The following is a 17,261-nucleotide window of genomic DNA, read 5'->3' on the forward strand; positions in this document are numbered from 1 at the left end:
ATAATTAATGCTTGCATATCTTTCCTAACGACGTCTGCTCTGGAGAGTTTGAGCTCTTCTTTCCCAGTTATTCATAAAAAGATATAAAACATTACTATGAACAGTTCCCCTCATGTGCTCAATTGAAGAACGTGTTCAATAAGGTTTAACTGTTTTATATATAATTGTTATAAAATTGGCATCCTTGATCCTATGGAGAGAATAGGAGGTCACCGTGTGTTGGGCAATAAGCCAGGCACAGAGAGACAAGTATGGCAGGACCTCACACACATGTAGAAAGTACAGAAGTTGCTCTCACAGGAGCGCAGAGCAGAATGTTGGTTCCCAGAGGCTGGAAAGGGTAAGGGAGCAGGAGGGACAGAAGAAGGTTGGCCCGAGGGTACTAAGTTGTAGTCAGGTAGAAGAAATTTGTTCTGCTGTTCTGTTGCACAGTACAGTCATGATAAGGTCCTGCATATTTCAAAAATGTTGGAATCCAATATCCTTTGCAATTAGTGCTTTATAATTATACATATTGGGGATTCATTTTGACATAATCATAAAGCATGGAATACAATTGGCTCCAACTTAACCCCCAGTACCTCTCCTTTCCCTTCTCTCTCCTTGCCCTTTTTCAATTTCCTTTTTTCTACCAGTCTGGAGTGTGTTCACCACAAAGAAATGATAAATCCTGAGGAGGTTAATATGCTTACCTTGATCTGGTCATTACCCAGTGTATACAAGTATAGAAACATCACATCGTGCCCTAAAAATATCTGACACTAAAAATGGAACCATTAAAAATTTAATATCAATAAAGTTAACACGCCTTAGTGCCCTTTATTCTGAAGTTAATCTGGGGAAACAAGCATAACGTTAGAACAATGTTTTGAGGAATAAATAAAGTATGTGGAAATACTTTGTGGATCCACAAAATTGGTCATGGTACTGGGTGTGAATATGACATGTGTGCCTGTGGATCTGTAATTTTCTTAAAAGTTGAGTCATCCACCCACACAAATCTGCATGTACATACAAAAATCACATTTCATTGTGAAATATGAGAGAAGAGACATGAAAACAGACAACTTTGAATGAGCATGAGATGAGAAGGAAGCTCAAGTCATGGATCCTGAAGGGATTCTTATCTCTTCAAACTCATACTCACATCCTAAGGTGAGAGTCATCATTTGGTCCCTCATTAGAAACATGTGACTTTATCAGATGCATGACATTGCAGGAATTGTTGGCAAAGTATGATGAATACAGGAGGTGTTGTCTTATGGATTAGCATTTTATACAAAAACAGCTCACTCCTCTATTAAAAAAGGATAAAGAAAATTTCTGTAGACACCAGTGACTGTGTCCCCACATGAGTCGGTTTTTTGAGCACACAAGATAACTAACAGGGGCAGGTTCTTATTTTCAAATGTGGAAGAAAACTATAACTCATAGGAGGGATATGGTGGTAGGAGATCTGGAATTTGGGAAGATGGGGCCTGTAGATTGGTGGAAATATGGGCTAATGCACCTGACTCCACTCTGATATCAGGGGAATCTATGCAAACTCCTCCTTTCCTGATTATAGACCAAAGTCCTGCAGGGAAACCAATGTGCTTAGAGTTGCAGTATAAAGAAAGACATGTGCCTAGTCAGAAGATAGAGAACACTGTTGGCTGTGATTGCTCCTGCTCTCCCTGAGTGCACACCCTTTGGACTTAATTCATTCTTCAGGATCTTCAAATCTGCCTTGAGAACCAAAGCTGGACCCATTTCTGTTCTCTTGTCTGGGGTCACAGTCTCAATCTGCACCTTCAACATCCAGGAAAGAACTGATGTATGTGCCTGAAGACCCGCCCATCAGAGATGCCACCCAGGTGAGCCTGAGGATCCAGCAGACACTGCAGGAGAGGACTGAAGAGATGGAAGCCAGAGCTTTCACCTGAGTTTCCTTGAGAGCCCAACTATCCTGGCCTGCAGCCAAGAGATGGTGGTGTCCTTTGCTAGTTTAATTAATTTATTAATGGATCTATAAGATACTAAAAGTGTCCCAGAAATCAGCAACACAGGGTCATTTTTGACCATCAACTTATGGTTAGAGAAGCTCAGTTAGAAGATGGATGGGAGGTATGAAGTTTCAAATCAAAGTAAATGTAAGTCTGAGTACCTTTGCAAAGAAGGGAAATGGATCAACCCACAGTGAACAGCAGAGGGATGTACACTGGTGGGAGATACTTTAAAAAAAATTGCAATGGAGCATATTTCAGCCGATTTTTAATATTTGTGAGAAAGATCCAGATTTAGGATTTTTTGTAAATAAATATCTGCATCAGAAACTCTCAATATAGATATATCACAGAATCTTCTTTCACTCTTGGTATTATCCACATGAAAAATAAATTTACTTAAGTGAAAATAGGTATGCTAAAGAGTTTTATATTACAATTATTTCATAACCTGTCAAGTGAGTGCATTGGAGGGATGTTGAATTCTCTATTTCAGATTTTTAAAACTCTTTGCTTTGAAATGGAGAGTATTCCTTCCCATTTTTTCTTTCTTTTTTGTTTTGGCATTTTATTATTTCAAACAGAATAATTCTCACTTATATTGACGTTGCCACTTGTTCCTTTTCCATGAGCACAGCACCCATGTGGAGATGTATCTGTGGGGAGTGTCTGAATGTCTATAGATTTTAATGTCTTCCAACAGATGAGTGTTTGTTATTGGGCTCCTACCAGGGCTTTTCATTCTGAAGGATCTGACTCAACAATGTGATATTTCTTCTTGTGAATCCCCACTTTATCAAAAATGCCAGTGAAAGATCTTCTGTACAATAAGACAACTTTTCTACATATCTCCAAATTATTTTCATATCCCTCTTATTTCTCTGTGCCTCTTGATTTTCCTTACTTTGACACAGGTGTATTTCCAGGAGTCTTGTCACCTTTGGCCAGCTGTTGGAAGGTGCTCCTCTTCATCATTTCACTAAAGATCATGTCCATCATCCACAAATAAATTTGAATTTACTTTTCTTTAGATACATCATAACATTATATCTGACTTCCTGATCTTTTATTTCTAAGAGTCTAGCAATTTATTTTTATATTTTATTCCTAGTACCCCGATCTGATCACTATCAAAACATCACAATATACCCAATAAACCCTTTACAGTTATTAGGTGTCTAACAAAGTAATACTTACCAGAAAATTAAAAAAAAAACAAAATCAACCAGAAATTGATATCACATACAAAAAAACGCAATCAACGAACTGGTCATTGATAAAGGAGATGAAAGCTCCTTATCCTGATTTGATCATGGTACAGCACACACATATAGTGGATTATCACCTATAGACTCAGTGAACAGACACAATGATGCTGTGAGAATTCTAAAACAGGGAGAAAGAGCCCTGCCGTATCTGCTGAGAAATCTAGGGAAAACTCAATAGGTCAGGTGAAAGGAACAGCAACAGGAAGACAGATCTGCTGTTTCCTATGAAAAGTTCCCCACTTTGCTGTACTTTGGATATCTCCTGTTGTCAATTGTTGAATTTTGACTTTTGGTCATTTTTTTCTAATGTGTATGGACTGTCAGACACCTTGACATGAGGAAGAGGATGAGTGGGAGGGAGGAGGGTAAGGATGAAAAGTACTGGGGACTGAAAGGGAGAAATCATATTCCCTGCATGTGAGATTGTGTCAAAATGACCCCAACAGGGCTGGATCTGTGGCTCAGGGGAAGATCGCTTGCCTGGCATGTGTGAGGCACTGGGTTGGATCCTCAGCACCACCAAAAAATAAGTAAATAGAATATAGGTAGTATGTCCACCTACAAAAAAAAATACTTTCAAAAATAGTTTCAACATTATGTATCATTGCAATGTAATAATATAAACATTTGAAAACTAGGTTAAAAAAACAATGTCACTACTTTGGTCCTTTAGAAAACATACTTTTATTGTTTATGGGTTTTTTTTTCTGTTTTTTATTTTTTATTTTTTTTTATTTTTTATTGGATGTTCACAACATTACAAAGCTCATGACAAATCATATTTCATAGATTAGAATCAATTGGGTTATGAACTCCCATTTTTACCCCAAATACAGATTGCAGAATCACATCGGCTACACATCACATTTTTACATACAGCCATATTAGTGACTGTTGTATTCTGCTACCTTTACTATCCTCTAATATCCCCCCTCCCCTTCCCTCCCATCTTCTCTCTCTACCCCATCTATTGAAATTCATTTCCTTCCATGTTTGTTAACCCATTCCCCTCGTAAACTCTTATATATAATTTTGTATAACAATGAGGGTCTCCCTCCATGTCCATGTGATTTCCCCCTTTTTTTTTTCTCCCTTTCCCTCCCGCCTCATGTCTCTGTTTAATGCTAATCTTTTCTTCCTGCTCAGCCTCACTGTTCTGCTCTTAGTTGCTCTCATTATATCAAAGAAGACATTTGGTATTTGTTTTTTAGGGATTGGCTAGCTTCACTAACCATAATCTGCTCTAGCACTCAGCTAGAGTCACTGGGTTTGGAAGGCTGCCAGGACCAAGGCAGCCTTTCCATCCTGGAGAAGAGACACCTGGGCTTGCAAGGTCCTGTTCCCCTGGGTCCACTTCAGCTCACCCTGTCTCTGCCCTCACCTCTTCATGTTCATTCTACCCCTCTTCTCTCAGTCCTTTTCTCATTCACCCATCCTTATCCATTTCTCTTTCTGCATGTGTTGACTGCACAGCTTTCCACACTCCTTTTTAAACACAGGGAAGAAGTGTGTTCTTATTTGTGTGTGTGTGTGTGTGTGTGTGTGTGTGTGTGTGTGTGTCTTTATGTTCCTCATGGAGGGCTCAGAGAAGGGGTACCTGAACTTATATATTGCAGGGTAACTCTCATCAGCTAGATGGTGGAACTTAACCCTCAGGTGGTAGTAAGGAAGGAATCCTTTGCAATTCAAAGAATGTGTTTGCAGGAAATTTAAGGGGGTAAGAGGTTCAGGGTGTGGATGAAGGGCTCCCTGTACCTTGTAGCCTCAGAGAGCAATGAGGACACCTCATTCCTCAACATTCTCTGACACCATTTCTCATCACTCTCCTACTTGATCCTTCTCTGGCCAAGGGCTTTCTTTTAAGCCTTAGTTTTCCAAAACAAACATGTTCCTCAGGAATGACTGTCCCCCTGTGAAGTCCACATCACTGAGGATGCCTTGTGGTTCTGCCCTGCCTTCCTTGTGGTCTCTCTTTGGATGCCCCTCTTCCTGCTGGTTTTTCCTGCATTGCTATAAAAGTAAAACTACATCTCATTCTTTCTTTTTTCTCTCAGTACCCATCACGATGTGGCATATTAAGTGATTTTAACCATTTTTTATTATGTTCTTTCCCTCTCTTTGGATAATGGATAACTTATACAGACTACTGATACAAAGCCTGAAATATAGTTGGTACTCAATAATTAGTTATTGCTTTATATTTAATCAACATATAATTACACAACTTTATTAGTATAACTTTATGTTTTCAGGCATGTATAAATTGTGTGATTATTGCACAAGGGTAATTAATCACCTGAAACATTTATCATTTCTCTGTGATGGAACATTCTGAATCCTCCACTCTAACTATTTTAAAATATGTAACATATTATTGTTAATTATACTTCCCTACAGTGCAGTACAACTCCAGAAGTCATTCCTCTTCTCTAATTGTGTGTTTGCTTGCCTTGAGAAGCTTCTCTAAATCCCTTTGTCCCCACCATGCTCCTCAGCTTCTGGTGACCATATGCTGTGCTGCACTTCTGTGACATCAGCTTTTACAGAATCGGCCTATGGATGATGTCCTGCATCTTTAGTGTTTTTCTACCTCGCTTATTTCAGTTCAATAATGTCCCCCAGGTTCATCCAGGTTGTCCCCAATGACAGGATTCAATCTTTTGTCAACAGCTGAGTATTATTCCACTGTGTACTATATACATACAAATGGCCAATAGCCATATGAAAAATGCTCAATTGCCAGTTTTCAGGAAAAGGCTAATCAAGACTGCCGTAGAATATTTTCTCATTCCATTTGGAATGGCTATTAAAAAAAGACCAAAAATAACAGGGCTAGTGATTATGTGGATAAAAAAAACCTCCTTACCAAAGCTGTTTGGAATGCAAATTCACAAAGCCATTATTGAAAATATACAGAGGTTCCATAAAAATTAAAATGCAGTTATCGCATGATGCAGCAATCACAATATTGGGAATATAGTCAGGAATAAATAAATGGGTGTAGTAGGAGATGTCTGTCCTTCCATGTTTACTGATGCCAAGTTCACTGTAGCCAAGTTACAGAAACAACCAGAGTGCACATCAGGGGTGCTCCTTTTATACTTCTCAATGCCACTATTAATTTTCCATGTAGAATTATGAAATACAAGACTTCCTAGTAAAATCCTGAGAAGAAGAATTCATCATCAGAGATGGCACAGCATCCCTTAGGGGACCACAATACATACAGGTTCTATAGAAGTTAATTACTTTCCCTTCCATTGGTTATTTCTTTTTTGTCTAAAATGGGGCTAATGATTAAATCATGGGCCTTATAGATGTTAGACAAGCAGTCCTCCACTGAGCTACACATCCATTCCTAAAATTAATTTCTTTACAGCAAAATATGTATTGTTTCCTTTCAATGATGTGAGAAATATCCGTCTATGGGAAAATTAGTTATGCTCTTTTTCTCATTTCTGTAGTCACATGCACATGGAACCAGGGAATGATACTCAATGTTTAGAATTCCTTCTTCTGGGACTTGCACAGGACCCAGAACTGCAGCCCCTCATCTTTGGATTTTTCCTCTCCATGTGCCTGGTCACTGTGCTGGGGAACCTGCTCATCATCCTGGCCAGCATCTCAGACTCCCACCTGCACACCCATGTACTTTTTCCTCTCCAACCTGTCCTTTGTGGACACCTGCTTCACCTCCACCACCATTCCCAAGATGCTGGTGAACATCCAGACACAGAGCAAGGCCATTTCCAATGCAGGCTGCATCACTCAGATGAACTTTTTTATACACTTTGCAGGATTGGACATTTTTCTGTTGACTTTGATGGCCTATGACTGGTATGTGGTGTCCTAGGTTGTGAGTGTCCTACATGCATTGTTACAAAGCTTAATGATGTTGTGGCTGTCCTTCTGCACAGACTTGGAAATCCCCCACTTTTTCTGTGAACTTAACCAGGTGGTTCAGTGTGCCTGCTCTGACACCTTTCTCAATGAGGTGGTGATATATTTTGCTGCTCTCTTGCTGGCTGTTGGCCCCCTCATTGGTGTCCTTTACTCTTACTGCAAGATAGTGTCCTCCATCCATGCAATCTCATCAGCTCAGGGCAAGTACAAAGCCTTCTCCACCTGTGCATCTCACCTCTCTATGGACTCCTTATTTTAAGGCACAGGCCTTGTTGTATACCTCAGTTCTGCTGTGACCCAAAACTCATGCTCCATTGCGACAGCCTCAGTGATGTACACTGTGGTCACTCCCATGCTGAACCCCTTCATCTACAGTCTGAGGAACAAGGACATCAAGAGTGCTCTGAGAAGACTCTGAGAGAGAAAGTTTAAAATGTCAATTCTAGTAAAACCAAATAAGTGCCCATGATTGCAGGGCTCAGAGCCTCCAAGTCAGAATCTGGGTTTCCTTCTTAGATTCTAGAAGCAGAACTTGCTCCTTCTCCTTTATTCCTGCTTTTCCATTTCTTTGATTTTGACTTCTGCATCCAATTCCACTGAGTCATTATTTTTATTGCACATTCTGATCTATATGAAATTTCAATCCTTTTCATTTGTCAATTCCAAATTTTCCCCAAATCATTCCCATCTTAGGAAGAGAAATACTTGAAAATTCTTCTTAGTCCCATAAGATATAATTTTAGAAATAATTTAATCTCAAATGATATATGTCATGCTATTTAATTATTTGTTTTACTAAAAATAGCCATAATTTTTATTCACGTGTGTAAATAATATTTATCAAATTAGGCTATTTTCATAAATTTATTGTGGAAGCATATCTCAGAAAAAAATATTATTAATACTATGGATGGGTCCCTGTGAGCCATATCCATGGACATTTCTGGTTTTTATTTGATATAGTATCTTGCTAAGTACTTAGGGCCTGACTAAATTGCTGAGGCTGACCTTCATCTTTGATCCTCCTGCCTCAGCCTCCTGAGTCACTGGGATTACAAGCATGCACCACCATGCCCCACAGAGAATACATTTTAATTGTGTGTTCATGATTCATTTCCTGTATTACTACCAGAACTTCCAATCTTTATAAGGTAGCTTTTAACATACCATGGCTTTAGCTAGTCGTTAGGTTTTATTCTCATCTTTTTGGATCCTGTTTCTTTTTCAGCATGGTATCCACAGTGTCTAACATAGTCATGGGCAAAACAGGTCTCCAGAGGTATCTACTCCGCCATTTTTCCCAAGCACATATTTCTATGTGCTACACAACACTTTTGAAATGCTAGCAATATATAAATGGTGGATAGATTAATGGTTTGAAGTTCCAGGCTCTGGGTAGGGAGGGGAGTAGATGGGGCTATAACAGGGCAAATCTTCAGACCCTTGACTGATGGGAGCTATGTTGTATTTTTTTGATGATAATAAATTATTGTAAATGTTAGGCTCAGCATGATATTTCCACACCTGCCCACACGGTGCACTGATGAAATCCAACCTCCCTTATCCACCCTCTCCAACAACTTCCCAACATCTAGTAATCTCTATCCTTTTTTCAGGGTGATATTTTACTTTTTTTAACTTCCTCTTGAGACACCATGAAGTACTTGTCTTTCGGTATCTGCCTTCTTCACTTCGCACAATATCCTCCAGTTCCATCCACATTGCCCCAAATAACAGGATTTCATCCTTACATATGGCGGAATATGTTTAGGTTGTATATATGCCACGTTTCTTTCTCTTTGCTTTTATTTCATTTCCTTGTTATCAGTGTAAACACCTGGCTTGATATTTTGCTCAGTGTTACCATGATGGAAGCTCACAGAAGGGGCCTTGGCTCTCTCCCTGTCAGTTATTACTACTGCCCATTAATGTACAATTTTCTCCAATTAAAAAGTTCAATTAACAATTATGAATAAAAAGTAATGGACATCTGAGGAAGGCGTTTATAAACTGTTCGCCTTTTGATGTGTTCCCTTTCCTCTTGAACCTGTGATTGCTGTTCACTTTCTCCCATGTAACTGTAAGCTGTCATTCCTTTCATGGAGCATCTTGTGCTTAAAATTACCCTGTGTACTTTCTTCAAACAAGAGCAGGTAAATGAAAGAGAACACCGACTTGTTGATAATGAGCTGTGGCTTTATGTCAATCCAGACATAAAATGTACAGAAGACTGTGGTGAAGTTTGCTTTCTGATTGGGTAAAAATTTTAGATATTGAAATAAACAGATTTGAGACTATAAAGAAATGTTGGCATCTGACGTTTCATTGCCCTCACACTCTGCTCTGTAGAGACTAGGGAAGATGGTACAGATGGACGTGTGATTTACACTGTGGCTTTAACTACTTAAGAACCTCTCCTACTGCCTCCCCTCTGCACACACATGGGGACCCCACACTCTTCTGTTCTTGCCAGAGTCCTGAGTTCCTCCGTTCAGGCATCCTCATCAATAACATAGCAGGGTATTTAGTTTTTAATCATTCTAGGTCTTTATCTCTTCCAACTCATACTCACATCCAAAATCAAGAACCAACATTTGCTCCCTCATTATAGAAATGTAAGTTTATCACCAGCATGAAATTTCTGTATCATCAACAAACTGTGATGAGTGCAGGAGGCGGTGTCTTACATTTTCACATTTCACAAACAAACAAACAACAACAACAACAAAAAAAAAAACACAACTCACTCCTCTGATTAAAGATGGAATGGAAAATTTCTGGAGATGCCAGAGTCTATGTCCCAAATGTGAGTCAGTATTTTGTGGGCACAAGATACATGACCAGGGCAGGTTTCTTAGTTTTAGACATGGGAAGGAAAGTGGAACACAAAGGGTGGATGTGGTGATGGGTGGTGGGACATTGGGAAGGTGAGGCTCATGGATTGGTGGTAAAAAAGGGATGGATTAATAGCTCTCCACTCTGATCTCAGGGGAATCTATGCAAACTCTTCCTTTCCTGATTATACACCAGAGCCCTGCAGGGAGATCAGGTGCTTAGAGGTTGGAGTAAAAAAAGGACATGTGCCTAATGAGCAGATAGAGAAAGCTATAGGCTGTGATTCCTCCTGCTCTCCCTGAGTGCATACCCTGGGGCACATTGATTCTTCAGAATCTTGAAATCTGACCTGGGGACCAAAGCTGGACCCATTTCTATTCTCCTGTCTGGGGTCAGAGCCTCACTCTGCCCCTTCAACATCCAGGGAAGAACTGAAGCCTGTGCATGAAGACCCTCCCATCACAGATGCCACCCAGGTGAGCCTGAGGACCCAGCAGACACTGCAGGAGGGGACTGAAGAGAATGAAGGCAGGAGCTTTCACCTGAGGTTCCCTGAGAGTCCAACTAGCCTGGCCTGCATCCCAGAGATGGTGGTGTCCTTTTCTAGATTAAGTAATTTATTAATGGATTTATAACATACTAAAAAGGAGAAGTGACCAAGAAATCAGCAACAAGAGGTCACTGTTGACCATTAACTTATGGTGACAGAATCTCAATTAGAAGAGGGATGGGAACACCAAGTGATTCAAATAAAGTAAAATGTAAGTCTGCTTACCTTTGCAATGAAGGGGAATGGGTAAATCCAGTATTAAGTATGGAGAGACATGCACTGGAGGGAGCTCATTTAAAAAAAGTTATAATGGAACATATTTCAGCCCATTTTCATATTGGTGAGAAATATCCAGATTTAGTAATTTCTATAAGTAAATTCCTTCAGTAGAAAATCATGATATAGATATTTTATGGAATCTTCTTCCTTTTTGGGTATCCACATGGAAAATGAACTAACTTAATAAGTGAAGATGAGTATGCCAAAGAGTTTTACGTTGCAAGTATTTCACAACCTGTCAAGATTAAGTCAACAGGATGGCTGTCGACCTCTCTATTTCAAATTGTTAAAATCCTTTGCTTAGAGTTGGAGTGTATTCCCTCTCATTCTATATTTTTTTAAATTCTTTAGAGTTTTTTTCACAGATTTTGCATGGTGTCCCTATTTTCATTTACATATGAACAGCACATAAGTGGAGATGTATCTGTGGGGAGTCTCTGAAAGTCTACAGATTCTAATATTGTCCAATATACCAGAGTTTGTTATTGGGTTCCTGGAAGGTTTTTCATTCTAAAAGATGTGACTCAACAGTCGCACATTTCTTGACTTGTGAATCCTTGCTTTAAGCCAGAATGCTGGTGAAAGTACTTCTGCACTCCTTGCACTAATAAGTCAACTTTTCAAGATATTTCCAACTTATTTTCCTATCTCTCTTACATCTCTGTGCCTCTTGATTTTCCATGAAGTAGAAATGTAGCCATTGCTCCTCATCATTTTACTGGAGATCATATCCAACATACACAAGTATATTGGAGTTTGTTTATCTTTAGATAAGAAAGATTCAATCATAACTTTTTACTCTAATTTCTTCTCTTTTATTTTCAATGCTCAAGCACTTTATTTTTACATTTTCTTGCTGGTACCCTTTTTTGATCATTGTGCAATATTCTCATGTATCAAAACATCACAATATTCCTCATAAATATATATAATTATTATGTCTAACAAAATAACATGTATAAAAAATTTTAAAAAGCCCCACACCCAAGAACAATCATGAAATAATGCCACACAAAAAAACAAGCAAAGTAATGGTAAGAACTTAAGGAGATTGAAACACTAATTACCCTGATGTGATCGTCACACAGCACATACATATATGGAATGATCACTTATATACTCAGTGAACAGGCACAATGATTCTGTATGAATTTTAAAATAGTGAGAAAAGACCTGCCTTATCTGTGACATAACTAGGGACAAGCCAATAGTTCAGGTGAAAGGGGCAGAACTAGGGAAGACAGATCTGCTATTTCATATTAAAAATTCCCCACTTTGCTGTAGGTATCTTGGACATCTCCTCTTGTGATTTTCTGATTTTTGACCTTTGGTCATTTTTTTTTCTTTTGAAGTGTATGGTCTGTGAGGTGCCTTGACACAAGGAAGAGGAACAGTGGGAGGGAGGAGAGGAGGGAAAGGGAGGTACTGGGGACTAAAGTGGAGCAAAATAGATTCCCTGTATGTGAGATTGTGTCAAAATGACCCTAACAAGACTGGGGCTGGGGCTGAGGGAAAGAGCGCTTGCCTAGCAGGAGTGGGCACTGGGTTCAATTCTGAGAAAAAATAAGTAAATAAAATACAGGTATTGTAACAATCTACAACTAAAAATATTTAATGACCCCAACACTATGCATCACTGTAATGCAATAATGAAAACATTTAAAATGTAGATTGAGAAAATGATGTCACTACTTTGGTGTTTTGGGCAAATTTATTTTGGTGCTTATCTTTTGTGCTGGGCACTCAGCCTGGGTCACTGGGTTTGGAATTCTGCCAGAACCAAGGCAGACTTTCCCTCCTGGAGAAGAGAAACCTGGGCTGGAAAGGTCCTGTTACCCTGGGTCCACATCAGCTCGCTCTCTGCCCTCACCTGTTCTTTTTCTGTCCACCCCTTTGCTTTCTCTCTCCTTTTCTCTCACTCCTCACCCTTCTCTTTTTCCCTCTGTTGGCTGAACAGATTTTCATACTCCTTTTCAGACACAGGGAATAAGAGGAACAGCATTCTTGTTTTTATTTCTTTCATACATGACAATAGTGAAATGCATTTAATTCATAATTATCCATTCATAACTCGGTATACAAAGTATGTTTATGCCTAATTATGCCATCATGCATGAGCTCTCATTGATTTTTTAATTACAATTCTTAATACACCTTTATACCACAATTTATCATATCTCTGTTTGTATATAAGGTGGCTTCACTCATGTGTTCATGGAAAGAGTGTAGAGTGGAATCTCCAGGTACCCTGTCCACATTCTTCAGAGAAAAGACAAACTCAGCTTGTTTTGATGAAGCTCACCACCTTGTCAGGGTGACTGGGGAAGAGAGGCCATGGCAGAAATCAGGCTATGAGAGTGTCTGAGTGTGTGTGTTTGCCTCATGGAGGGCGCAGAAAAGGCGATCTGATGTTATATATTCCAGGGTGATTCTCATCAGCTAGAGGCCAGAACTTAACCCTCAGGTGGTAGCAAGGAGGGAATCCTTTTGCAACCCACAGAATGTGTTTGCAGCAAATCTAAGGGCAAGAGGTTCAGGGTGTGGATGAAGGACTCCCTGTACCTTGTAGCCTCAGAGAGCAGTGAGGCCAGCTCATTCTTTAATATTCTCTGACACCATCTCTCATCACTCTCCATCTTTTTCCTCCTCCTTGCCAACAGCTTTCTTTCATGCCTCAGTTTTTGAAACAAGCATGTTCCCTGGGACCTGTGAACTGACTGTCCTCCCAGTGAAAACCACCCCACTGAGGATGACTTGTGGTTCTGCCCTGCCTTCCTTGTGGTCTCTGCTTGGATCACCTCTTCCTGCTGGCTTTCCCTGCATTGCTATAAAAGTACAACTACCTCTTACTCTTCCTTTTTCCTTTTAGTACCCATCACCATGGGACATATCAGGTGATTTTAACCATTTTTTCTTATGTTCTTTCCCTCTCTTTGGATAATGAGGACTTCTTTCTTTTAACTCATAGAGATTACTCATCCAATGTGTGGAACATAGCTGGGCCTCAGTAATTACTTATTGCTTTATTTTTAATTGACATATGATTATACAAGTTCACAAAATTTACTTATAATTACAAACATGTATAAATTGTATAATAATTGAAGAAGTAAGATTGGCTTAATTTTCTGAAACATTTATCATTTCTCTATGAGAAACATTCAAAGTCATCCCCTCTATCTATTTTAAAATCGGTAACATGTTATTTTTAACTATAATTACCCTACTGTGCAATACATTGCCAGAAGCTATTCCTCCTCTCTTGTAATTTTTTTCCCCTTGAGGAGCTTCTCCTCATCCATTTGGGCCCAGAATGCACCTCAGCTTCTGTGACCATCATGCTATGGTGACATTCTGTGAGATCAAATTTCTCAGAATCCACACAGGAATGATATCATGCAGCTGTATTATCCTGTACCTGGCTGATTTCACTTCATAAGTGTCCCCCAGGTTTATCTATGTTGGCCCCAATGATAAGGTTCATTATTTTATTAATAGTTGAATATTATTCCTCTGTGTATCTGAACCAAAAATATTCCACTGTGTAACTGTATGGCCAATAACCTTAAGAAATATGCTCAAAATTGCTAACTCTCTGGGAAATGCTAATGTAAGCCTAATTCCAGTTGGAAGTGCTATTATCAAAAAGATCAAGAATATCAAGGGCCAGTCAGTCTGTGGAGAAAAGAAGGAATACTGACCTAGAGTTGGCAGGAATGCAAGTTATTGAAGTCATTATGGAAAACATTATGGAGAATCCACAAAATTTAAAATACAGTTATCACATGATGCAGCAATCCTATAACTGGGTATGTGACCAAAAAAATAAAATGTGTATTTTGATGAGATCTGCCCTTCCACGTTGACTGATGCACAATTCACTGTAGGCAAGACACAGAAACAGCCAAAGTGTTCATGAGGGGTGCTCAAGTTACTCTTCTCAAAGGCCTGAATAACTTTCTCATTAGAATTCTGAAATGCATGACTTCCTAGTGAAACATTCAGAATGAAACAGGAATTACTCTTCAGAGGTGGCACAGGATCACTTAGGGGACTAGAGCCCACACATGTTCTATAGAAGTTGTTTATTTCCCTTCCTCTTGGATTTTATCTTTCTTTTTTGAGGTATATGGATGGTAACCAGGGCCTTGCATATGTTAGGCAACCACTGCAACATGAGATACACACCCATCACAAAAATTATTATTTACAACAAAATATGTATTGTTTCATTTCAATGATGTAAGTAATATTTGTCTAGGGAAAATTAGTTATGCTCTTTTTCTCATTTCTGTAGTCACATGCATATGGAATCAGGGAATGGTACTCAACATTTAGAATTCCTTCTTCTGGGACTTGCAGAGGACCCAGAACTGCTGCCCCTCCTCTTTGGCCTTTTCCTGTCCATGTATCTGGTCACTGTGCTGGGGAACCTGCTCATTATCCTGGCCACCATCTCAGATTCACACCTGCACACGCCCATGTACTTCTTCCTCTCCAACCTGTCCTTTGTGGATGCCTGCTTAATCTCCACCACCGTCCCCAAGATGCTAGTGAACGTCCAGACACAGAGCAAGGCCATTACCTACAGAAGTTGCACCACCCAGATTTACTTTTTTTTACTCTTTGCTGGATTGGATGACTTCCTTTTGACTGTGATGGCCTATGACCGGTTTGTGGCCATCTGTCACCCCCTGCACTACATGATCATCATGAACCGCAGGCTGTGTGGATTGCTAGTTCTGGTGTCCTGGATTGTGAGTGTCTCCCATGCATCGTTACAAAGCTTAATGCTATTGCAGCTGTCCTTCTGCACAGACTTGGAAATCCCCCATTTTTTCTGTGAACTTAACCAGGTGGTTCAGCGTGCCTGCTCTGACACATTTCTTAATGACCTGGTGATATATATTATGACTGTCTTCCTGGGAGGTGGCCCTCTCACTGGCATCCTTTACACTTACTGCAAGATTGTGTCCTCCATCTCATCAATCTCTTCAGCTCAGGGCAAGTACAAAGCCTTCTCCACCTGTGCATCTCACCTCTCTGTGGTCTCCTTATTTTATGGCACAATCTTAGGTGTGTACCTCAGTTCTGCTGTGACCCAAAATTCACGCTCAATTGCAACTGCTTCAGTGATGTACACTGTGGTCACCCCCATGCTGAACCCCTTCATCTACAGCCTGAGGAACAAGGACATCAAGAGTGCTCTGAGAAGACTCTGTAACACAGGAAGATAAAAGTGTTAATTGTGCTGAGACTGAATAAGTGCCCATGATTGCAGGGCTCAGAGCCTCATAACCAGGATCCGGGATTCTTCACCGGAATGTGGAAGCAGTACTGGATTCTTCTACTAACACAGAGTTTCCATTTTTTCATTTCAACTTCGACATACAATCCCACTACACCATTCACATTATTGCACACTGTGATCACTATGAAATCCAACCCTTTCCCTTGTCATTTCCACGCTTGCCCCAAATTATTCCCATTTTGGATGAGAAATACTTGAAAATTCTCATTTATCTAAAAAGGTATATTTTTAAAAATAATCTCCAATGACGTATGTCATGTTAAATAATTGTTCATTTTGCTTAAAACATGCAAAATTACTATTCACATGTGAAAAAATGTATATAACAACTAAAGTTAATTTTAATAATTTTATTGTGGAAGTAAATCTGAGAAAATAAAATCTGATACTGTGGATTGAACCCAAGGCTGTTTAACCACTGAGCCATAGGCACAGTCCTTTCTTTTTTTTGTTTGAGACAGTGTCTTGCTATGTTGCTTAGGGGCTTACTACATTGCTGAGGATGGCTTTGATATGTGATCCTCCGGCCTCAGACTCCTGAGTCACTGGGATTGCAAGTTTGCACCATGCATGGATGAGAATTGATATTCAGTTTCATATTTTTGGTTTTTTCCTATATTAATTCCAAAACTTCCATTTCTGATAAGGTAGGCTTTAAATTACCAAGGTATTATCTGATCATTAGGTTTTATTCTCACTCTTGGATTGTGTTTCTATTTCAGCATGGTGTCCACAGTGCCTAACATAGTCATGGGCAAAACAGGTCATGTCCCCAGAGTTATCTACTCCACCATTTTCCCAGGTGCATATTTTTATGTGCTAGACAACACTTTTGAAATGCTAGCAATATATAAATGTTGAGCAGATTGATGATTCTGGGGGGCCAGACACTGGGCAGGGAGAAAGGTGGATGGGATTGTAACAGGGAAGATCATGGGATCCTTGACTGCTGGAAAATGTTCTGTATGTTATTTTAGATGAGCATAAATAACTGTAAATATTAAGGAGGTTCAGTGTGATATTTCCACACATGACCACGGTATATACTCATCAAATATAGCCATCCATTATCCACCCTCTCCAACCTGATGTATAGTAATCTCTATTCTATATTCAAGTTAGCATTTATT

At 39.5% G+C, this 17,261-nt stretch overlaps 1 protein-coding gene across 1 annotated transcript; it reads left to right on the forward strand.

Annotated features, from left to right (window-relative positions):
- Nucleotides 1-15,127: 15,127 nt before the first annotated feature.
- On the forward strand, nt 15,128-16,057 carry LOC308643284 (olfactory receptor 7A10-like; the record flags this gene model as incomplete). The annotated part of the gene is made up of 1 exon (XM_081283191.1): nt 15,128-16,057. One exon carries the CDS (start codon nt 15,128-15,130, stop codon nt 16,055-16,057), a length of 930 nt encoding a protein of 309 aa, XP_081139317.1.
- Nucleotides 16,058-17,261: the final 1,204 nt, after the last annotated feature.

The sequence above is a fragment of the Spermophilus citellus genome, assembly GCF_964194105.1.
Source record: "Spermophilus citellus genome assembly, chromosome: 3".
NCBI classification, from domain to species: Eukaryota; Metazoa; Chordata; class Mammalia; order Rodentia; family Sciuridae; genus Spermophilus; species Spermophilus citellus.